At 37.9% G+C, this 24,906-nt stretch overlaps 1 protein-coding gene and 1 pseudogene across 5 annotated transcripts in view; one reads left to right on the forward strand and one right to left on the reverse strand.

Moving 5' to 3' along the window:
- Positions 1 to 16,328, reverse strand: part of HMGN3 (high mobility group nucleosomal binding domain 3) — a 34,219-nt gene extending 17,891 nt beyond the window's left edge. For 4 of the 5 annotated variants that reach the window (XM_003897829.4, XM_003897828.4, XM_009205570.3 and 1 more), the window contains exon 1: positions 14,141 to 16,328. In XM_003897829.4, coding sequence (XP_003897878.1) covers positions 14,141 to 14,155 — 15 coding nt within the window. In that variant the 5' untranslated portion in view covers positions 14,156 to 16,328. The remainder of the gene's footprint in view (positions 1 to 14,140) is intronic. The other variant, XR_646163.4, reaches the window with a different exon arrangement.
- Positions 13,233 to 24,906, forward strand: part of LOC103883809 — a 133,965-nt pseudogene continuing 122,291 nt past the window's right edge.

The following is a 24,906-nucleotide window of genomic DNA, read 5'->3' on the forward strand; positions in this document are numbered from 1 at the left end:
AACAAGACAATACAGCAGGATATATTGTAATAAAACTACAAAGCATCAAGGAAAATGAGAAAAATCCTTAAAGTTATCAGAGTTAAGACCGATTACCTATAAAGAATTACTTCAACAACAACAAATACAAATATATGAAAATATAGAGTACTATTCAAGGAGTTGAGGAAAACTGTCAACCTAGAATTCTATACCTAGCTATCATTCAGGAGTGATGGCAAAATAAAGCCATTTCAGAATACAAACATAAGGAGAGTTCACTTCCAACAAAGTCTTTCTTTCAACAAGAATCTATTACTAAAGGATCAAATTTAGTAATAAGAAAAACAAATCTAGAAGGAAGGAAAAGTATATAAGAAAAAAATGTAAAAAATATACTAATAAGTCTAATTAACTACTAATTGTAAAAAACATTACCTATTGTGCTTTTAAGTTTCAATAGAAATTCTACAGCAGTTCTGTCCTACAGAAATACAACATATAATTTTAGATTTTCTAATTGCCACATTAAAAAAAGCATAAAAACAAGTGAAATTAATTTTAATGTTATTTAACTGAATATATCTAAAATTTTATTATTTCACCCATTAATTACATAATGCAAAAAAAAAACAATTAATGAGACATTTCAGACTTTTTTGTACTAAATCTTTAAAATCTGGTGTTCATTTTATACTTAGAGCACATCTTTATTCAAACGCTAAATTTTTATCAGGAACATCTAATCTGTATTTAGAATTCATAAAATTTACAGTAGTTTCACCCAGGTTGTTCCAAACATTTATAATGTACTAATCGCTGATTCTAATATCAGTTTTTAAACTTAAGTTGATTAAAATTAAATAAAAAATTCAGTTCCTCATTCTTAAGTGTTTAATAAACTCATGCAGCTAATGGCTACCATATAGCACAGCTTTAGACAATAACAATCATGAAAGATAGAAGTGGGGTCGGTAGGTAAGAAGTTAAAGGATACTATGCTCCTGGTTTTGTTCTGGAGGATGATACATATAGAGAGTAATTTTAGACTTTATTAAAATAAAATTTAAAGTTACCATTAAAAAATGTAAGAACAGAAATAGGATCTATAAACTTCCAAATCAGGAGGGGTGGAACAAAACATATTTACAATAAAAAGCAGGAAAGTAAAGAACAAAGGAAAACAAAGAACAGAAAACATAAAAAGTACAAATATATCGGCAATCACAATATACCTAGACATAGTACACCCTTCCATTATAATGTCAAGTGACAGAGTGAAGAAACAGAGTATACAACAGGACTACACTTCTACAAATTTCTTTTTTTTTTTTTTTTGAGACGAAGTCTCGCTCTGTCACGCAAGCTGGAGTGCAATGGCGCGATCTCGGCTCACTGCAACCTACACCTCTTGGGTTCAAGCAATTCTCCTGCCTCAGCCTCCACAGTAGCTGGAATTACAGGCATGCACCACCACACCTGGCTATTTTTGTATTTTTAGTAGAGATGGGGTTTCATCATGTTGGTCAGATTGGTCTCGAACTCCTGACCTCAGGTGATCCACCCACTTTGGCCTCCCAAAGTGTTGAGATTACAGGTGTGAGCCACCATGTCCCTCCACTTATACAAATTTTAGAACATGCACAAATCAGTATTATGGGTGGATGGATGGATGTGTCATAAAGGTATAAAAACAAGAACTGGAATAATACACAACAAATTCGTGATGATGGTTATCTTTGGGAGGGATGACAAGGAAAAAGGAATGAAGGGGATGTTTCAAAGGAAACTGAACTTTATCTTTAATAATTTATTTTATTTTCTAGAAAGGCCTGAAATGAACAATGATTTTTAAAAGATTCCAATTTGTGAATTCTCAGTGATGGGTAAATATGTATGTTATATTATTTCCTGGATTTCTCTGTATTTACATTTTTTCCAAATAAAAATATTATCCATACTGGGGGGAAGAAAAAGACTAGAAGCAAACCTGCTCTATTAAACCCAGTTAAATAGTACCATATCTATTCCCTAACACAAATTACATAACTAGGTTTACTCAGCATTTTTTCTATTTCTTCAATGTTATATCAATCTGGTTTATACTGCCTCCTCTTCTGAACAAGACATGTAATATAACTGTTTCATTTGTACTGATAATGAAGGCACTGGACTCAGAACTCTTGAAGGAGAAAAAAGCAGTCCAGTATTAAATTGGTTAACAAGAAAACCACTCTGGGACCAAAAAATTCAAATAACACACCAAGAGAGAGGTCTGAAATGTGCCTATACCTAACTCTTGTCACTCTTCAGCTAAAACGAACACATAACTACTTAACACAAGGTTAATTCTCTCCACAAATGATGGCACTGTACATGAAATTCTTATAAGGTTCTTGAGTTAAAAGGTAGTCTCCTGAAATTCAAATACTTCTATGACACATGAAACAGACACTGGAAGTTTTACTCAAAACCAGCAAGCCATGTTTAACAACGGCTTGGTTGTTTTTCATTGATCTTGTAGTTGTATGTCTGGGAACCTCTATTATTGCACTGCTTTTAAAGTAATCTTTAAATATCCAATACTTGGAATTGAGAGGTCCCTTCATGGGATTAATAATCAAACTTACGTTAAATTTATTTTCCATATGCTCCCCTGCTTGGCTTATCAATTCCAACAGGTGATTTCTATAAACTCAAATTACATTGATTAAGGTCACTGCAGGCTACTATGTCTTTTGTAAATGGTATTTTACTGTTCAAGATAAAAGTAGTAACAAAGAACACTTCTTTAGAAGACTTTGAATGAACTGAAATAAATAGCATCTCTCTCTTTTCTGAGGACCACTTTGTAGGGAAAATATTTCTCTTGCAATCATATATAAAAGATAACTAAAAATAAAGAAAAAGTCATGTGCCAGTGTGTTCAGTGAAACTTTATTAGTGTAAATACACACAATTCAATAATGAGGGTTTATATTTAATATTAAGGAAATATAGGCCAGGCACAGTGGCTCACATCTGTAATCACAGCACTTTGGGAGGCTGAGGCAGGTAGATCACTTGAGCCCAGGAGTTCCAGACCAGCCTGCCCAACATGGCAAAATCCGCCTCTACTAAAAATATACACAAGGCTAGGTGCAGTGGCTCAGGTCTGTAATCTTACCACTTTGGGAGGCTGAGGTGGGCGGATCACGAGGTCGGGAGATAGAGATCATCCTGGCTAACACAGTGAAACCCCATCTCTACTAAAAATACAAAAAATTAGCTAGGCCTGTTGGCACATGCCTGTAGTCCTAGCTATTCAGGAGACTGAGGCAGGAGAATCGCTTAAACCCGGGAGGCAGAGGTTGCAGTGAGCGGCGATCGCGCCACTGCACTCCAGTCTGGGCGACAGCGAGACTCTATCTCAGCAAACAAACAAACAAAAACCCACAGAAAACAATTAGCTTGGCATGGTGGCACATGCCTGTAATCCCAGATACTTGGGAGGCTGAAGTGTGAGAATAGCTTGAGCCTGGGAGGTGGAGGCTGCACTGCACTCTAGCCTGGGTGACAGAGCGAGGCCTTGTCTCAAAAAAAGAAAAGAAAAAAGAAAGAAGTTTAAATATTTTAAACCTCTTTGGTCTGAGCTGTCCCTTTCACTAGAGTTACCTTTTTTTTATGTGCTGTGGTTTTGTACAAACATGGCCATGGAGAAAGCATGTGGCTCAATCAGAAGCCTGAATTCCAGTCTGGCTCACACCTGACTTCTCTGGACTTGAGTTTCTTCACCAGTAAAACTAGTTAAGATGGACCTTAAGATCTCACTCACCTGACTGACTTAGCTACTTGTGTACTTATCACATTATATAAGTGCCACGTGTACATCGTGGGAATGCCAAGCACTGGGGTATCGGGAAAGCAAGGGAAAAGGGGTGCAACGGAATAATAAAGACGGCTATTGCACTTATGTGCAAGGCAATGATTGAAATGATTTAATCTTCACCACAATCTTATGAGGTTGGTAAAACATGATTATATCCATTTTATAAACTAGGAATTGTGGCCAGGGAGGTTGAGTAACTTGCCCAAGATTAATCAGCTGGTAATCTTGCTGGTAAGTATTAACAGAAGAGCTGGAATTCAGCTCTTCTAGGCTGGCTCAGAGTTCATACTCTTATCCACTCCACCATTCAAAGTGGTTTGTGTTAGTGGTCTTAATTTCAAAACTGGGTGCAGATCTGGGATTCTAAGAAGAGCAAAAGCCTTCCAGCTTGGGAAATGCTTTAACCTGTAGCCCTAGCCAAAGAGCAAAGGATATGTAAAGGAGTGCTTCCTATTCTCCATCATTCATGAGCCTCTTGAAATAACAATGAACAATAACCTATTAAAAATAGTTTATGTTGAGTTGAACAAAATTTTAGTACTATTCTGGGTTTTTAAAAAGTCAGACACACAGATCTGGTTGTTTTTATCTCCGTATTAAAACCAAAAACATACACCAAACCATCTATAATTTTTTGTAGTACTTTACATGTTCAGCGTGCTTCCATATGGTTGTTGAATTTGATGCTTTGAATATTTCTGAGATAAACAGGAGCACAGTCTTAATATTTCCATTGTACAGATGAAGAGTAGAGCTTCCAAGAGGTCAAGTGACCTTCCCGAGGTAAAAAATGGCAGAATTCACACTAGACCAAAGTCTCTGTATTGTTATACCGGGGCTCTTAAAAGAGATGTTACCAGATGGTTACTTTATTATTTTCCTGTTTGCTCGGACATACATTAACTTCTGGCAAATGGTAAACACTGTTACAATGTTCCTTGTATTTTTGCAAAACTAATCAGCTGGCTGTAATGTGATCTACATATGGTTGCTTAAGGGGAAATAAGATTAAAAATTGTAATTAAGGGGTAAAGTAATGAGTAGTCAGAATGCAGTTTGTTAAAAAATGTATTAAATAAAATACATATGGAACTTAAGGAGTCTTTAAAGCTTCATATTTTGATCACTTCGTCTTTAGTACGTTTATCTCCCATATACATCATGCCTTACTTTTCATACCATGAATTTCTACAATGTAGAACTTAACTAATTCTGTCCAATATTATAAAAACATCCACAGCTTACACCTAAGAGACAAAAAAAGAGCAAAAAGTAAAAGAAATAAGGAAACGAATACCTCTCAGCGTAGATTTTGTATTTCATTGCATGGGGTCAAAAGAATCAAGATACAATTTTAAAATATCACTTGTACATTTAAAAAATAACACCTATAATAAAACATTAGTCAATTGATAATCTAGAACACCTAAATAAAAATCCATCCAGTCCTAGGTCCAGTAGATATTCCTAGCTATTAAGCTTTTATTCTTGACGAGTTCCAAAAACAAAAGCATCTACTTATTTTTTAAACCCAGTCCCTAAGTAATGATAGCTTAATATTTACATTAAAATCCCTCAATATACTGTATAATATGTAAGCGTAAATACATGTTCCTGTTCACAAGGGAGTATTCCCATTATTCCATATATAGCAAATTGATGAAGACAATATATCATGGAAATAGCAAATCCAGCAGTTCACGGTAGAATCTGAGAAAATTATAAACAGTCAGACTTTTAATACTCAAAACAATCAATACTTAGGTGAGGAAACTGCGTATGTGTATCTTGTATATAACCCTACAGTCCACTAGTTACTGAAATACCTAGAAGACTTCATGGTAATGCTCCTCTCTTACCAAGAAGAGAACTGGACCCTGAGGCCAGCCTTAAGGCAAGATCACAAATAATAATGACTTGTTGGGTAAGTTTCTTTCTATGACTTGCATTTAGAAACCATGGCACCAGCCTATATTGTAATAAAGATATTTTAAACAAATGAACACTCATGTTTACGTAACTCTTGATTCCTCCATGTTTCATTCATTAGGCACTGTAGTTAAAATAAAAATACATGTGGTTATTACAAATAAACATATGCAGAAAGTATTATGGTGTGATAGTTAACAGCAAAATTCCTCAGTAAAAGAGGGCTTGGTTAGAATGCTGGTTCTATCACTTCCTAGCTGTGTTACCCAGAGGAAATTTGTTAATCTCACTAAATCCCAATATTTTCCCCTGCGTTTGAGAAAGGCTGCAGGGCTCACTGGTTAAGATCACAGGCTCTGGAGCCAGACTTCAGGAGTGAAATCCCAACTCAGCCATTCCTTATCACAGGTGCTTTGGGGGAAGTCTGTTAACGTCTTGGTGCTTCAATTTTCTCATATGTAAAATGAGAACCGGAAGAGGACACACCTTACTGGGTGGTTGGAAGAATTAACATTATTAATGCAAAGTGCTAAGAACAGTCTGACTCATAGAAAGAGACCACCTTCTTAGCTGTGAGATGAAACTGCTTCATTAAACTGTTGTGAGAATAAAATGAAAAATGAAATGAATAATACTTCCCTTGCATTTATTTCTAATAATTTCACATTTTTATTTAAACTAAGGTGCATTATGAATATAGAACACATATATCAGGTCTAGCACACCCAGGTATTCAAGAAATAGCTCGATTTTGATATTCATTCAATTTTAATAGTAGTAAGTATATTTGTGTTAATTACTGACATACATTTCTCTTAAAATATTAAATTTTGGAGCCAATTTTGAAATTTAAAACCATTTTTCTATCTTCCTACTTCTGAATGTGCACATCATTTACTTTATGTGTGACTGAATACGAATTTGCCTTGGGCATATCTCAATAGCCCTGTCTCTGGATATGCCCACAAGGTAGAAGAATACTGGATTCAATAAATAGCTTGACAAAGAACCCCTACGTGATTTGACTGAATTCTTCTAAGAAGACAGTGAAATGTACAATAAGTAAGTAACCAGTGAAAAGGAATTCAACATTTTGATTTGGTTTGTTAACTTCGACAGTGATTTCTAAATTATTCAGGAGACTAACATCATATTTCAACACACTAGGTACTGTGAAAGCAGACAGCTTAAATGCTGTTTATTTCAGTCACCATTTCCAAATTGTACCCTGCAGGAAAGTGGAATATATTTAACTCTGTTGTAAACAAAATCAATGTTTTAGGAGAAAAATATAGGAAAAGAGGATCACTTGGTAACTGATCTTCCAAGGGAATTTTAATGTTATATGAAGATATTTTTAAACATACTTTTTTCCATGAGAAAAATCAACCATGTAAAAATGCACAAGATTAAAGCTTATGTTCTTTCAAAAACACTCCATTTGTTATTTGGTGATTAAACATGTATTCCTATAATTGCAGTGAATTTGACGTCAGGGTGGGATCCGCTTGCTCCCCACTACTCACTGTGTGCACCATTTGTCATCCCACAAAGTGGAGGCCTAGTGCTTGTTAGAAGCCTGTGATTCTCTTAATAATTAAAATTCTCATCATTACAACAAACATCCATTGACTGTTTTACACCTATCAGGCACTGGGCTAAGTTCTTTGTATTCACCATCTCAATTAATTCTCATAATGCAATGAAATAGAGCATACAATTATTCCCATTTTACAGATGAGGAAACTGAATCTAATAATTAGAGAATTAGGAATTTAGCAGCTTAGGCAGAGGTTAAGGAACCCACCTTAGATCATATAGCTAATAAAACACAGCGAATGCCAGAACCATACTGGAGCCGCTCCCACTATATGAAATATTAAACCTACTTACTACAAAATGATTAAATTTATTACTTCCTTCCTTTGAAAACAATTTATTCATCCATTTGTTCTACAAATATCTACACTACCTGTGCTGGGTGCTATGGGGGATGAAAGGAAGATCAGAGCCATGAATGACTTCACGGTAAAGTCAAATTAGGATTACAAAACCAAATTAATTCAAAAATAGGTAATTAATCAAGTAACTTGTGCTGATTTAGACACATGGCTCCAGACAACTTCTTAAACACAATAGGGTGGTTAAAAGATATAACCCCCCCCAACCTTTTTAACTAAACAACACTCTTTCTCAGTGTTTCTACTTTGGACATTCAGCCTGGACAAACCTTTGAATGCTCATAGCTTCTTTTGTGGCTCATTATCACTTTCTGGCATGAATTACAAATACTTGTGTATGTGCTCTACCTATCCCATCAGACTGAAAAATCCTTAAATACAAGGGCATTTACTCATTCGGGTTGAAAAAAACAGTAATTTTTTTATTTAATTTCCCAAGGTCATGGTATCTTGCATAAAGGTGATGCCCAATGAATGTTTAACATGGACTGAATGAATAAGCAAATGTACAACCCTACCATTTTGGAGCCTTTACTCAAATATAGATTCCATATCAATATTTAACTCAATCAAATGCAGCAAGCATTTATGGATGTCAGGCTCTTTCATATTCAGACTGGGAAACTCAATACTGCTAAGAAAGCAATTCTTTCCTAACTGATTTATAGATTCAATTCAATCTCTATCAAAATAATGGCAGGCTTTTTTTTTTTTTTTTTTTTGTAGAAATGTATAAGGTGATTCTAAAATTTACATGAAAACATAAAAGACCGAATAGCTAGAAACAATTTGGGGAAAAAATAACAAAAAGTGAAGGACTGACATTACCAGATTTAAAATCTTACTATAAAACCAAATAATCAAGATACTAAGATAGCATAGTTTTTAAATTTTTTGTAGAGATGACATCTCGCTATGTTGCCCAAGCTGGTCTCAAACTCCTGACCTCAAGTGATCCTTCTGCCTCAGCCTCTCAAGCTGTTGGGATTACAGGTGTGAGTCACTGCACCTAGCCAAGATAGTGTAGCATTGGTATAAGAAAAGACATACAGGCCATAGAACACAATTGAGTGTCCAGAAATAAAGTTTTACATTTATGAAGGAGCTTCAACAAAGGTACGTACGCAATTCAGTGGAGAAAGGATGGTCTTTTCAACAAATTGTGCTGAGATAATTGGATTTCTACCAGCAAAAAAAGAATTTAAAACCTTATGTCATACGATACACAAAATTAACTCAAAATGGATAACACACCTAAATATAACAGTGAAAAGTATAAAACCTCTAGGAGAAAATATCCGTAAGCTTGAATTAGGCAAAGATTTATTAGATATAACACTAAATGGATTTCATCAAAAGTAAAAACTTTTGTTCTTCAAAAGACATCATTAAGAAAAAAAAATATTTTAAAGTCACAAACTGGGAGAATATATCTATGAATCATATATCTGATAAGAGACTTGTATCTCAGACTTATAAAGAACTCTTTCAATAATAAGACAACCCAATTAAAAATGGGGAAAATATCTGAATAGACATTTCACATATGATACACGTTATGCTAGTAAACACATGAAAAGATGCTTGTCAGTAGTTATTACAGAAATACAAATTAAAATTCATCAGAATCTCTATAAGCAAAAAATCAACAATACCAAGTATGAACAAGTATGTTGAAACTAAAACTCATGCACTTTGGAAAACAGTTTGGAGGTTCCTTAAAATGTTAAACATAGACTTTCAAACCAACTGCCACTTCAACTCTTAGAAATCTTCCCAAGAAAAATGAAAATATATATCTATGCAATAACTTATTTACAAATATCCACAGCAGCATTATTTATAATAATCCAAACCCGGAACAATCCAAATGTCCACCAACTTGTGAAAGGATAAACAAACACTAGTATATCCATACAATGGAATACTATTGGACAATAAAAAAGGATGATGTACTGATACATGCTACAACACAAACTGATCTCAAAAACATCATGCTGAGTGAAAAAATCAGTCAAAAAGACTACATATTGTATCATTTCTTTCATATAAAATTTCCAGAAAAGGCAAATCTAGACACAGCAAAAGTACATTAGTGCCTGGGGCCAGGCTGGGAGTGGGGATTGGCTAAAAACTCCATGAGGGACCTTTGTGGAATGATGGAAATGTCCCAAAACTGGATTATGATAATGGTTGCACAACTCTATACTAAAAATCACCGAATTGTATACTTTCAATGGATGAATGGACTTTATAGTAAGTAGATTATACTCAACAAATGTTTTAAAGGAAATTATACTCTCATAATTGAGAGTGCTGAGTGTCTTTATCCCTCAGCACCAGCCAGTAGGTACTTTTAATCTTTTTTTAAACCAGATTGGTTATTTTTAAAACTATGTCTCATTATTCTTAATAATGTACGTTTCTTTGATTTCTAGTAAAACTAAACATTTTTGTCTACTTGAGTCTTCATTATTTTCCTATAAAGGTATACATCTTTTCTATAAGGAAATGTGAAATACTATCTTTTTAAAATAGCAAACATTTTTCAGTGATATGTGGTACAAATATTTTTTCCCAGTTTTTCATAAATTTAAAAATTTTGTTAAGTTTTTTCATATTGAAATATTCACTTTCATGTAGCCAAATTTGTCTGTGTTTTCATTTACAGTTTCTGTTTTTGGTGTTATGACAAGTAATACTAATTTCAAAATTAACTATCACAAACCTTGATCATGGTTAGTTAAGCATCCACTGTGCTAATAAGCCCAATGCTACTGCTACTGGGCCTTCCATTTTAAAGAAACAGATAAAAACCTAATTTTGAATTTCAAAGCTACAGGCAGATGGGCTTTCCTTCCTTAAACCTTTATTTTAAGTGTCAAGAGACATGACTGTTTACATGCTCCATTCATGGAAAACTGCCTCATTAGAGAATTTCTGATGTGATACACTAGACATTTAAAATAGTTCTAGTGATAAGGAACAGGAAAATATTAATAAAAAGAAAGATGTAAACATGTCTCCTGTTGCTAATCATGCCAGGACTGTGATTCTAGGCCTCGCTGGCTCATGTCTCCGTAGAACATCAAATCATCACATAACAACATGACCACTGCGGGCATTTGTGGATGTCTGGCCAGAACAGTCTAGAACTCCATCACTCATTGTTTCACCACTGAGTCCATGAATGTTATCAATTCTCCTGTAATTCCACTCACCCACCACCCATTACCTAATAAATACCGGAAACTGACATCTATATCTCAAAAACTTACAGATTAATATGCACTGAAGAACTCTTCACTAAGTGCTTATTACTTCACAAAATACTATAGCATTTATTAAAAAACCACTTGGCTTAATGTAGCTATGACTATCACACACAAAGATACACATAAAACTTACAAAGAAATGTCATAAGAACATTTTAATATTAATTGAAATGATATTGCAGCCCTGAAGCTGCAAAACTGAGGCCTGGTCATGTTAAGATACAATCAGGAGATACATTTGAATACCTGGTAACAAAAAATGACTCTGACTTCTTCTTTGTATATTTGAGTCCTGCCCACACTTTTAAGACCAGCCTAAAGTGAACTTTCCTTATCTATCCTACCGGTTGTGGAATCTGTAACTATACATTCTGGAACACAGACACAGTTCTAATGTTATTCAACTGTTTTGTGCTGCTAGTCTTATCACCTCATTGAATTAAACAAGTTCCAAGAGGGCAAAAACTGTAATGTCCCTACAGCATTACAACAGGGCAAGATTCCAGATGTTTTCACTGACTTTATCTGTACCACTTCTTGCTCTGCAGAACAACTTACTCAGATGTTCATTAAATAACATTTCTTGATTTCTAGGGAAAGTTGATACAGGGGGCTAAGAAGGCAAAAAAAGTACTATGGAGACATTTTTAAGGCTTATTACATTGTTTCTTTAGACAGTTTCTAAAGAACTGTCTGCTCTACAAGAAATCAAGAAAAATACTGTGTAGTATGTAAATGCTTTGGCAGTTACCCCAGCTTTAAAGATCTTGAAGAGCTATGCATGGATTGTCTCCAGTTCTTTTTTGTATCTAAGCAGGCTTTACCTAATGACAAGGGTTCCTCACATAAGTTCCAGTGAACTTCAGGATTCCATGAGGCTGCTCTAAGATTTGACTGATAGATGGGATGGCCATGATAGCTGTGTTTAATCTGAGGTTGTTCCTGCCCAGGTACAACCTGGTCGTTAGGCTTCAGGTATAGATGGAAAGTCTTCCTATTAATCAAGGAGAGATTTTCCATCACCGGAGAACACTCTGATGTCTTGAGGGATGATACACAGGTGCCTGTACAGTTTTGCCCCTAGTCTCAGGACCATTGGCTAGCTTATGTATGGGGGTTCCCTGCCTTCCAGGGAAACAAAACCATAATTGTTATTTTACTGTTTTTTGTTTGTTTGTTTTTTCCTTCCCTCTGTCTGCTTGAGAGAGGTAGACAGGGGAAGTAAGAATAATGGTTTCAGCAACTCTGGCCCTTGGATAAACAGCAAGGAAGGGTTCCATAGTCAGGGTCCATTATACATAAAGTGTGCACACCTAACCTACTGTTTATGTAAACATTTGTTTAAAATTCCCAGGAAAAAAGGATGGCCCCCAGCTCACTTACTCTGTAACCCATATCTTGATGATTAGTTCCTTTGTCTCTACTAGAATTTCCAACCCATCATTAACCATCAGTCAAAATGCTGAAAATGGTGACATCACTTAATATCCTAATTCTAATAAAACAGGGCTAGAAAATACCTTCATAAAATTTAAGTTTAAATAATAAATCTCAAGTATTAGTGCTCTTAATATGCCATCTGTCTTCTTAAACTGGGAGTACCTTTGGATTTCCTTAATTCCTCTTGACCCACCCTTTCGTAAATGAGTACGATATGGGTGAGAATAAGACTTTGGCATCTATAGCATCTGATTAAATTTTTACTAGTAGTTATTGGTTGATGAGATGCGGGGCAATTTATGTCTTTAAGTTCCAGCTGAATGGGGGTAACACTGCTCAAGCTGTTTTCAGGATTAAATGAGATAATGCAAGTCAAATTGTGCACAGCGTGAGGCACACAGTATGTGCACAACAAACTCTAAGACTTTTGAACACTTCCAATTATTATCATTTTTAAAAAGTGGGGTAGGAGACAAGTTTCCACCCAATTCTTAGTAATAACGTACAAGAAGGGAAAAGCTTTTGAATTTTTAAAACTTCAGCATTTTAAAATAATGCAGTCACTCTTACACACAAATTAGTCCATGTTCTTCGATAAAGCAGGATACTAGGTGTAATTTTGCTTCAAATTTAATACCCACACTGGTTGACACTGTTGGAAACACTGAGGCTGGCAGTGGGAGGGTGCAAAGCACTTACTTAGGAACCAGCCATCACACACTGGTTTCTCAGGGAGGAGGAAAGCCTTCTCTCCCCTCCCTGGGACAAGTCGAAGCCCCACCCCGAGGGAGATTTGAGTCCCCGAACGTGGTAGTTGGTGTCCGGGGCCTGCGCAGAAGGGGACAGTCCGCAAGGGGCGGAAGACAAGACAAAAATGACTCCAGTTCGCTATACGCGCAGAGAGGCGGATAGCGCGCGGACCCCGCCTTCCCCAACCGAGCGTGAGTTCCAGTCGCTGGGGAGGACCTGGTGGCCCCCTGACCTTGGACGAGCCATACTGGACGCCCCAGCGCCGTCCCGTCTTCCACGCTGCCAACTCCGCTGCTCCCGCCCCGAACTGCGGGTAGGTCCAGGCCGCCAGGCCCCGCCTCGCTGGCCCCAGCCCTGATTGACACTGGAGTTGGTACATACGGGTCTGCCGCGGAGGCGAGCAGGAGGGTGAGCGCTATTTTAAACATGGCTTTCTCTCTCCCTTAGCCTCGAAGCCACCGCGGCGCACCTAGCCCACAGGCACAGCCGCATGGGAATAATCTCAACATTTGCCTGATTTATTTTCTTCCCTCTCCATACGCTTGTACTTGTTTTTCTCCTCTCGCTGTTTTCCCTTCACACTAATTCGCAACCTGGCAGTTTGCAAAGAGGAAACTCCCTTTTGGAATAGAAAGCCGCTTTTGCTTCTTGTTGTTGGGGGTGGAAAACATTCCAGCGTGAATGAGTTCAAAAAGAGGGGAAACCGCGTCACTGGAGAGAAAGTAACATTAAGAGATCGATGAGGACGGGGCAGGGGGGCGGGGGAGAGAGGGAGAGAGGAACGTCTGCAACAGGCATCTAAAAACAAGCGTGGAGGAGCAAAGAGATTCCCAACCCCCGGGTTACCACCGCGCGCGTTCTGCGCGAGCCATTGCAATGCCAGGATTTACTGTAAGCACAATTTGAAGGCTTTTGAAATCTTTTTTGGTAAGACTTACCTTTCTCTTCGGCATAATGACTATGTCGGTCAAGCAAAAAGTAAAGCAACGGGCTGGAACTGCTGGCGCCGCCGCTGGATGCTGCCTCTGCCGCTGCAGCTGCTCACGCGCAGGGCACGACGTAGCCCGGCCTCTTCGACCTGCACCTCCGCGGCTCCCTCCGGGGGCCCTCTGCTAGCCTCCCTGCTGCTCCAATGAGGAGCCCCGCCAGCCAGCCGCGAGGCCCCATTGGCTGAGGCAACGTTCTAAATTCCACGAGGGCACGCCCACCTCCGCGCGCGGTACGCGCTGTTGTAGTTTCCACTTCACCGAAAAAATCTGCCTGGCGACTGAGCATGCCCAGTTCAACTAGTAGCCTCCAGGCCACACAATCCTGAAGTTTCATTGTTTCGCTGCTCTCTCTTTGAGATTGTAAGAATAAGAACAGTGTGTGCCTTCATAGGAAGGAAAAAGTAAGAATGAATACGTAAACTTTATAATGTAAATATATACAAAGCAGTTACTTCATACATTTCCTACCCATAAAGGCTTTTAGTGACTGTTACATGATGGGAACCTGTAAAGCGTGGGAAGGTACTCTCTTCTGGAAGAGCGTGGCAACCTCTAAAGGCCTCAGTTTCCCCCTCTAGATATATAGTGACAATAGTCCCTAAAATCACTTAGCTCTAATTTTCTAAAATCTGTGATTATAAATCACTCACTAATTCAACCAACTTCAAACTAGATGTGAAGACAAATAGGACATGCTTGTTATGGAAATTAAGAAAAGAAATAAGGTAAAAACTGATTATTTTATATTTGAAACATATATTTGAATGACACCTGTCATGTTACACGTTATGCATAATGTTTCTCAAAGTTCTGCAAGGCATAAAATGAGCATTACAAAGGTATTTCTGAATTCATTTTATGAGAACAGATTTACTCTGATACCAAAACCAGTGAAAGACTTCAAAAGAGACTTACAGACCAATATCGCTCATAAACAGACACAAAAGTCATGAACAAAATTTTAGTAAATGAAACTCAACATTTAAAGGGACAATACATCATGACCTGTGGGGCTTATCTTGGGAATGCAAAGCTGCTTTTTTAAAATCTGAGAATCAATCAATGTAATTGGCAGAATTAATAGAATAAAGGGCAAAATCAATCCTTTCAGCAGATACAGGAAAAGTGCTAGTGAATGGGTAAGCAAATTGTGATGAGCACATACAGTGGAATACTACTCAGCAATAAAAAGGAATAAATTTTCCTACATGGATGAATATCAAAAACAAAGTGCTGTATGAAAGAAGCCAAATAAAAAAGACCACACTGAATGATTTCATTCATATGAAATTATAGAAAAAGCAAAATTGGACAAAGTTAGTTTCAGAATCATCTTAGCAGGCAAAGCTCACATCGTAGGAAAATGTGTTGAAGCCTTACATTATGAATATGGCCAAATCCACTTTGGTAACAAGAGGCTGCAAATATGTATTAAAAATATCATCAAGCAATGAAGTTTAATATTTCACTTTTTCTTTAGTGATTTTCAGAATACATTAATTGATCTAGCATACTCCAGAGGTGGTTAATTACTTTCTTTTTTGGAACATCTTTATGAACTCATGGATTTTTACATATTTGGTGTGCATCAGTGTATTGCTATCATTATTATTACCTTTTTAATGCTCCTTTACCACATCTTAGCCAATGCATGCCCTTTCAAATTAGTGCTTGTGTCCTTTTGACATGATCTGAATTATTTTTGATAGATTCCCTGTTCTCGGGCATTCAGTGAATGACAATAGTATACTGAAATGAACTAAGATAAAAACTAATTACTTACAGCTAGATAAAAATTTACAGGTTAATAATTTTATCCTTAAAATAATATTTTAATGAAGATGTCTTGCAAGAGATTAATTTGCTAAGTGTTTGATAGTTAAATAAAGAAAAAGTCAGTGAAAACATTTTTAGTAAGATATGTGTGAGAAGGATGTTGAGTAGCACTTGCAATCTGGACTGGACGGCTATTTTTCTTTAGGGAGATGGAAAGGTGCCACAACAAAGGTAGTGCTAACATGAAAAATAACTCAGAAAATTGGCTTCTTTGTTAATTTTTTTTTCAAAACCAAACAGATCAACAACAGCAAACAAAATTGTGAATGTTTTTACTGCACACAATAAAAATGCTACAGTGAAACTGAAGCTTGCTTGTTGGATAAGGAAAGCTGACTGTGAGGACCTTGAGTCCTTGGAATCTTCAGTTCATTTACAAGTTATGAAAATAACAGCTTTGGTTGAAAAACAACAGCATCGCTTATCTTTCCTTTGATGTAGATTGCACCTGACTGAGCACTACTCTAGGAAATGAAGTGTTCTCCCTTATACCTTTGGTAGCCTTCAAGATCTAGGAATGTCAGAGCAAGCCTCTACTGGTGGCCCTGGAGGTAAGAGGAGTAGGCAAAGAGAATGATTTGGTGGGTAGCTAGAATTCTAGGTTAAGAGATAAAGACATCTGGGCAGAAATGAGCATGTCACATAAAAGACAGTGAGGAGGTCAAGCTGGTAAGAAGTACAGACTCATTTGTTTATCAATATATTCCACTGAGCATTTCTACTACTTTGGAATATCAGCCTCTAAGACAGTAAAAGTAGGATGCATCTTAGCTATCCTAGCTATCGTAACTAAGGTAGACCTGGATAAATTAACGGGAGTTACTGACTAAGAAAGAAAGAAAGAAAGAAAAAATAGTGAACAAACTTGTTTTCCAATTCCAGCTCCTCTCCTCTTTTTTCTTACTCAAAACTGTTGGAACTGTACACCTACTTCACATTTTTCAAACAGCAGGGCAAAACCATTTATGGTGTCATGACTATCATTAAGGAAAAGAAAGAGATAGAGACATTGACAGACACACACACACACACACAGAGAGAGAGAGAGAGAGAGAAATAGAGAGAGAGAGAGAAGGAAGGGAGAAGGGAAGGATAAGAAAAGCAAAGGGCCAAGCATAGACAATAGCAGAGTGTATTTCACATTGTAAAGGTAAGTAATGTTTCATAAGATAATTGTTTCCATTTTCCATATGTGCTCATATAACACATACACCACACACATATGTATGTGTGTATGTTGAATTGTGACATGAAATATATTTTTAGTATGGTCTTGGTCAAAAAAATTTAATGCCACTGCTAATGAATATTGTGACTCTTTGACGTTCCAAAACAAATGCTTAATATTAATTTTTTTTTTTTAGAGGTAGGATCTCACTCTGTTGCCCAGGCTGGCATGCAGTGGCACAATCATAGCTCACTGCATCTCAGACTGTTGGGCTAAAGCGATCCTCCTGCCTCAGCCTCCTGAGTAGTTATATAGGTGCAGGCCACCACACCAGGCTTAGAGGAAGTTTTCAAAGGAAAGAATGACTTCCAAATCACCTTCCTCTTGAACTTTCCCTCTTTTCCTCTTTCACGCAGACACAGGCAGGGTCCCTTAGGCTTTTGCTGTAAGTAATGACAAATTACTGGAGAAGTCAGATTCAGAATCTACACATTATTGCTTCTGATAGTTGCAACTGAACACCTACTTTGCATTTTTCAGACAGCAGGGCAAAACAAATGATAGTCATGACTATCATTAAGGCAAAGAAAGAGACAGAGACATAGACAGACACACACACACACACACACACACACACACAGAGAGACAGACAGACAGACAAAGGGAGAAAGGAAGAAAGGGGAAAAGTGAAAATGATAATGTGTTGCTTCTGATAGTTTGTAATTCCAGATTAAGTTACTATTCTTCCATAAATAGGCCAAAAAAATATGCAGTGAAGAATTCAGGTATGTAATAAAACAACATCAAAAACAACAAATACGAGATGGCAAAAGAATATTTTGTTTGTATTTTCCAGTCAAGTCTCTACTTTGATTGGGTGCTAACTTTTGAAGAGACCAAGGTTAGTTTTTACAAAGCAACAAGAAGAGTCCAAGAACCAATGGTCCCAAATCAAATGAGCTGCCTGATAATAGTGCAGATCCCCAGGCCCCAACCCCAAGGTATTGAATGGCTAGGCTTGGAAATCTGCATTTTCAAACAAGCTTTTCACATGTTGCTTACACTATAATTTGAGGACTAGAGTAATTAATAGACTAGGCCCTTGCTCTCAACAAATATTTGCTGAATGCCAGTACCTGGATTCTGATGACAGAGATCTATAAAAGCCTGTGGAGTTCTCAACACACTTCCAGAGCAGGAGCATAATTCTGTGGGTGAAACTTGCCCCACAGACCTCACTTTGTGCTTTTGCTCCATCTCAGTTTTGCTGGGCACAACCTGTTGATTTCACATTCTTCCTTTTCTCTAGTTGCAAGGAACCTGAAGAGTGATTAAAAACTGCACACATCCAGATACCTAGAAGTGTCTTTTTCCCAGGCAGCCCTCTAGGCAGCTCCTTGGGCCCCTGGGAGATGAAAATCCCTGACCCCAAATCCTCAAAGGGAACTTACCTTGGCCAAAGCCCTATAAGCCACACCCTTTCAAGGCTAAATGTCAATGATTGCGTAAGCATAACTCACAACTGCATTAATAGCAAGAGGAACCAGGGCATTCTGTGACCTTCCAAGAAAACCACTCTTTGTTTTCCCAACCTTCAATCAAATTTAATATTTGTGCAGATTCTTTACCCCAGGTATGTTTTACACAGTTTTCCTACCCCCGGTACTTTTCAGGTTCAATCTCTGCGCTATTTACCTCTCCTTCTTGCTCCTGCTGCTTAAACTCACAGGAGTGTGATTAATTTGCTTTTTGTAGTTCCCAAATGACAATTTGGGGATGAATTAGATATGCTCAGTATAGATATGCTCAGATACAACCAGGGATTGGGCTACATTGGTTTAGCCATTCCTTTTTGTCAGATTGTTAGCATGGCTGGTGCCAAGAGCCATCCGGGCTCTAGGAGGTGAGAAAGTTAAGGGAAGGAAATCCCCAAAGTTCATGGTGAGGACACAGCAAAGTAAGGACTCCATCCCATCCCCTTAGGTAAAAAGCCACAAGCTGCAAGGTGCCAAAGACCAATTAGTGGTTGTTGCAGAGCTCTCTGACTGAATTGCACATTCTTGTAAACTACTGTCAGTGCCAGTTCACTCTCAAATAGGACCACACCCTCTTCTTTAAGCTAGTGATTTTGACTACCTATTTTTGGTGTCTTCTGCATGTCCTTCAAATCTCAGAATCCCTGGGAGCTTGTAAGGAACATCCAGTAACCCCATCTCTGTCACTACTCCCAGTAGTCTTGCCTTTCAGAGATATCATACCATTTTCCTTTTCTCAATGAAAGCAAGAAAATGCTAGTTTGGGGAAATAAGAGTCGAATGAATCATTCTGAAAAATACTATGTAGCAACTGGAGATGATTTTCGGGTTAGCTTGGTTAATAACTCTTATAATTCTCAAGCACTAAGAAAGAGTTATCCAATAAAATGAGTTTGGCCAGGTCAGAATGAATTCTAGCCACAAGGCAATAAATTTTTGCCCAGCAGTGGAAAACTAGCCTGGAAATATGCCATAATCTTCAAGGCTGCTTATCTGCATAGGGTTTTTGTTGTTTTTAAAACACGGAATTGTGCTACTCTCACAGAAAATCTCTCATCCTTTTCCGCCTTCTCATTCCCACTCCTACTTCTGCTCTCTGGAATCTTCAGCAAATGCATTGTTTTTTCTTTTTTTTTCCCCCCTAAATAATCCAATTTACCGCTTAACATGTCAAAAAAATATTAAGTTTTAACCATTTTAAAAATAAATGTTTATCAAAAAGTTTGGAATTTGCAATCATAGGCATGAATTCAAACCTCAAGCTATTGAGCTAGCATTACATTACTTAACATCTTTGAACCCTGGTTTCCTTATTGTAAAATGAGAAAAATAATGTCTATTCAAGGCAGATACTGCTAGTTACCTGCCCAATATTCACACTAGCTTTCTTCCTACTAACAGAATTCTGATTTTGGCAATAGGCCTGGTCAAAACAAAACAAAACAAAACAGTCTTTAGTTCCTCCAGCTCCTGGCAGATAGAGGTTGCTTTGTGACACCTCTGCGACTAATGAAATATATGCAGAAGTCACAAGGTGGTTGTGTAAACAGCACCAAATAACAGGGCAAACCTAGCCAGGTAGCTAGATGCCTTGTGCCTTTGTTCTTCCTCTCCTTCTATCCTGGAAATTGCTAACAATGTCTGGAAGTAGAATAGCCATCTATATCCAAAAAGAGAAGGGCCACAGTTCAGGGTGAAAGAGCAGAAAGGCAGGCCTCGAGGTCTCTGCAGTGGCCCCAGATTGTCCAGCTTTAGTCTACCTTTAATGTTTGGAAAATAAACATTGTGTTTGATCAAGACACTTTAAGTGGATGTTTGTGACATGCAGCTGAATACTATCCCTAACTGATACACTGCTTCATGGAATTGGTGTGAAAATTGAAGATGATAAACCACCAAACTATGGGAATATGCATATCCTGGAAGGATGATGCTTAACATATTTCGTCTGAAGCAAGTATATTATACTCCCCCTAAAATGATAAAAGAGACCACAGAAAATTTTTAACTTTTCCTGAATCCCTAAGGGCCTGATTATGAACAGTTAGCATAAACCTCTTAAAATTACTTTGCAGTAGGCAGGGATAAAAATGATTAAAAGAGGTATTTTATTGTTGCTATAGAACGGGATGCTCCATAATATGGCCTGTTGCTATGTTTTACCAATGTAAATGGTGGATTGTTGCCCAACTCCATCTCAGTTTTAGTGTGACTCCCTTCACTCTAGATGCTGGAGTCCCCACTACAGCTGAGGTTCTGGATGCAATTTGCATTTGGCTAATTAGATGCACTAGCATGAGGTATAGACAGTGGAGGTTAGGAAGAGGCCACACTTTTGCTACATCTGGTGTGTCTGCTGCTGCTTGTTTTCCTAAAAACAACATCAGCAAAGATCCCAGGCACCAGCATTGTGGATTTGGAGAGGCACGTCTCCCTGCATTCACTCTGTAGGCATAGACTGTAGCAGGTGAGATGTGATCTGAAACTGGCAGAGACAGGGGCTTTATGATTGAGAAAGTATTTTTATTCTTATGGAGTCCTGATACTAGTGGATTCCTGCTTGCAAAAGACACACAGCTCCTTTGATGACCTTGTTCTGAGTGTGATTTTGGGAGACTTTTCTGAAAGCTCAACCTACAGTCTGTCTCTTTCGTCTTCTGAGCTATCCCATAGGCTATTGAATCTTTGAAACCTTTTCTCCTTAAATTAGATAGAGTGGGTTCTGTTCTGTACAACTGAATCCAGAACCACGGAGCTTCCTTTAGTGTTGCTTACCAAATATTTCTAGCTTTCAGAGACATACTTGGCTGGGCTCAATGGTTCATGCTTGTAATCCAGCACTTTGGGAGGCCAAGGCAGGTGGATTGCTTGATCCCAGGAATTCGAGACCAACCTGGGAAACGTGGTGAAACCCCATCTCTACCAAAAATAAAAAACCCACAAATATTAGCCGGGCATGGTGGCATGTGCCTGTAGTCCCAGCTACTCAGGAGGCTGAGGTGGGAGAATTGCTTGAGCCAGAGAGGTTGGGGAGGTTGCAGTGAGATGAGATTGAGCCAGTGCACTCCAGCTTGGGTGACAGAGCCTAACCCTGTCTAAAAAGAAAAAAAGAAAAAAAAAAATCAAAGAACGACAACAACGAAAACAAAAAAAAGAGTCACACTCTCACTGGAGCTGATTATGGAAACAGATATTGATATGGAGATTGCCCATGTGTTTCTTTCAGTGATCACAGTGAACAGAATCCTTCGAAGACCCCCTTCCAATGGACATAGAGCTGTCAAAGCTAAAAATGAACCTGTTATTTAAGCTGCTGAGATTTGAGGGAAATTTGTTTCTGCAGGATTTTCTATCTTATCCTGAAATGATATAAAACTTAGATCCTAAGAGAAAGGTTCTGCTTTAATAATAAAACAAATCCTAAAATGAGTGGCATTGGCTTAACAGCTGGTCAGAGGGAATCAAGCAAACTATTACTGAAGCCTGGAAGAATGGAAATTATTTTTCTAGTGGGGAAAACTTTGGTAAGACTATTGCCTACAGTAATTTGAAGGCAAAAGGCATATCTAATTTTGGAGAAGAGGTTGAAAACAGATTATCATTACTGTTTATTGCCTATTATTAATTGTATTTAATAAGATATTATAAGAAAAAGATATGTTCAGAGAAGACTTGGTCAGTTTGTAAGGATAGATGAAAGAGATTTAGAGAATCTACAAAGTCAAGAACTTATAAGGTTGGAAAAGGCAACTGCCTCTCAGTCTAAATAATGAAAAGTAAAATCGATCCTTTGAGCAACAAAAGCACATTAAAACTCAGCTTTGTGGCAAGGATCAGATCACTGATCATGAATTAAGGTGTGGTGCCCAGTCATTTCTTCAATTAGACCAAATGGCCCAGAATGACTTACATTGGTTCATGGGAAAAGGCGTGGCTGTCACTGCTAGGTCCAAGGAATCTATAACTAGGGGAGAGGGGACAGAGGGAGAAAAGGGACAGGGAGGGAAAACAGAACTGCTGGAGCAAGAAAACACAGAAATATGGCAAATAAATATGTCTGGAAAGAAACATGCGAGTAAGTCAGAAGACAACCAAGGTTAATTTTGTAAGACAATTTTACTGCTAAACAAAGTCTCTAACCTGGATTAAAAGTGATTGTTGCAATTTGAGACTTAACATGGCTCTTGGACTCTCCACCATTTATAGGCAGGAAGCAGGGTGCCTGTTCAGAGAAAGCTGAAAGAGGACTTTCCCAAAGGGAGAATCCAAGAATCACAGAGATCAGTGGACAGGGGAGCTCCTTTCAGGAAAGCCAGCCTGTTCAAGGAACATTTCCCATCCTCTGGGTAGGAGGTTTAAAACATCTGCCCAGTCTAATATTAAAAGGCCAATGACAGGCCAATGACTGCCATATGTTTCCCATTCTTCTGCTTTTTAATGTGAGTATTTGTTGAAGGTATCTTGACTCTGTTCTACCACTGGATAATGTGTGAGTGGGAGGTGGGAGGGTCAGGTCTCTGGATCAAAAGGAGATATACACAGACCTATTTTACAGGCTCCTTCACATTATCTCCTGACGTAAAGACTGCCATGCATCTTCCAGGGATCTGGGGTTTTGAAGTTGATACCATCACTGAGACTTTTGAGTTTTCTTCCCTTGGAGGAAAGTAAATGAATGCATTTTGTATGTGGGAAGAAAGATGAAGGAAATATTTCATGCCCTGAAGTGAAGACTGCAACTATCATTAGTACTATTCACCAAATATTTCTGCTTTACTACCTCATGACAGGATTGTACTTCACCTCCCCATGTTTTAAAGGTAGGCATAACTATGTAACTTGCTTTGGCTGACTAAATGTGAACAGAAGTGATGTATGTCTTTTCTGAGTATCATTTTTTTTTATTGTGGCAAAAAAACACATAACATAAAATTGACCATCTTAGCCATTTTTAGTTCAGTAGTGTTAAGTAAATTCCCATTATTGTGAAGCCAATCTCCAAAACCTTTTCATCTTGCAAAACTTAAAACTCTATGCCCATCAAACAACTTCCCTTTTCCACCTCCTCCAGCCCCTGGAAACCACCATCTACTTACTGTGTATGCATTTTACTACTCTCTGTCCCTCACATAAGTTAAATCATACAGTATTTGTCTTTTTATTGACTGGCTTCTTTCACTTAGGATAATGTCCTTAAAGTCCATTCATGTGGTAGTATGTGACAGAATTTCCTCCCTTTTTTGAGGCTGGGTAATATTCCATTGTATGAATATACCATACTTTATTCATCTGCTCATCCATCAGTGGACATTTGGATTGCGTCTACCTCTTGGCTATTGTGAATAGTGTTGCTGTGCTGCACCATCATTAAGAGCCAGTGCATGATTCACCATACTGCCCCTTTTTTTCACTGCCATGAGCAAGGAAGCACATGCAAAGATGGGCTTCTCTCTGCCTGGGCTTTTGAACTATTAAAATGAGCAGAGCTCCCAACTGACCCAAGATGAACATGTAGAGTGAATGAGAAATAAGCCTTTGCTGTTTTGAAGTCATAGAGATTTGGGCATCCTTTTTCTTTTCCTAGTGAACACTGATAAGGTTTAAAATTAAAACTTGACTCTTCCAAAGTTTGCAGAGAAGAACTTTGATGAAGGACTCCCATAATGGAGAAGGCTGATTTATTTGAGCCCTGTAATTCTCTTGTGTCCTGCAGTTACACCTACTTCTTGAGTTTGTGGGGGTGGGAGGGTAGGGAGGATGGCCATACCCATAGCTTCTCCTTCTTTAACTGGCCAACGTCTGGAGAAATCTCAAATCCTGTTTTCTCGTTCCTCATCCATTTATCTCACTTTCTGTACACTGGACTGGCAACTTTATCGCACTCTGTATTTGATAGGAGTAGCTTTGGCTGTGAGTATCAAAACTCCCAAGTAACAGTGGGTAGGAAAATAGACTTAATATTTTCCCCCACATTAAGAACACAGGGTTCATACAGTGATTCCATAGCTAACTGAGACATACTCTTCTGTCTCATTACTCTTTCACCTTCATTATGTACCTTCTATATCTTGGCCAAAGATGTCTAATCCACTTTCATTCCTCATATGTTCATTTTGGCCAACAGGAAGGATAAAAGATAAAGAAATGCCCTCCCTCTTTAAGGCAACTTCCAGAAG

Source organism: Papio anubis, chromosome 6 (assembly GCF_008728515.1).
Source record: "Papio anubis isolate 15944 chromosome 6, Panubis1.0, whole genome shotgun sequence".
In the NCBI taxonomy this organism is placed as follows: Eukaryota; Metazoa; Chordata; class Mammalia; order Primates; family Cercopithecidae; genus Papio; species Papio anubis.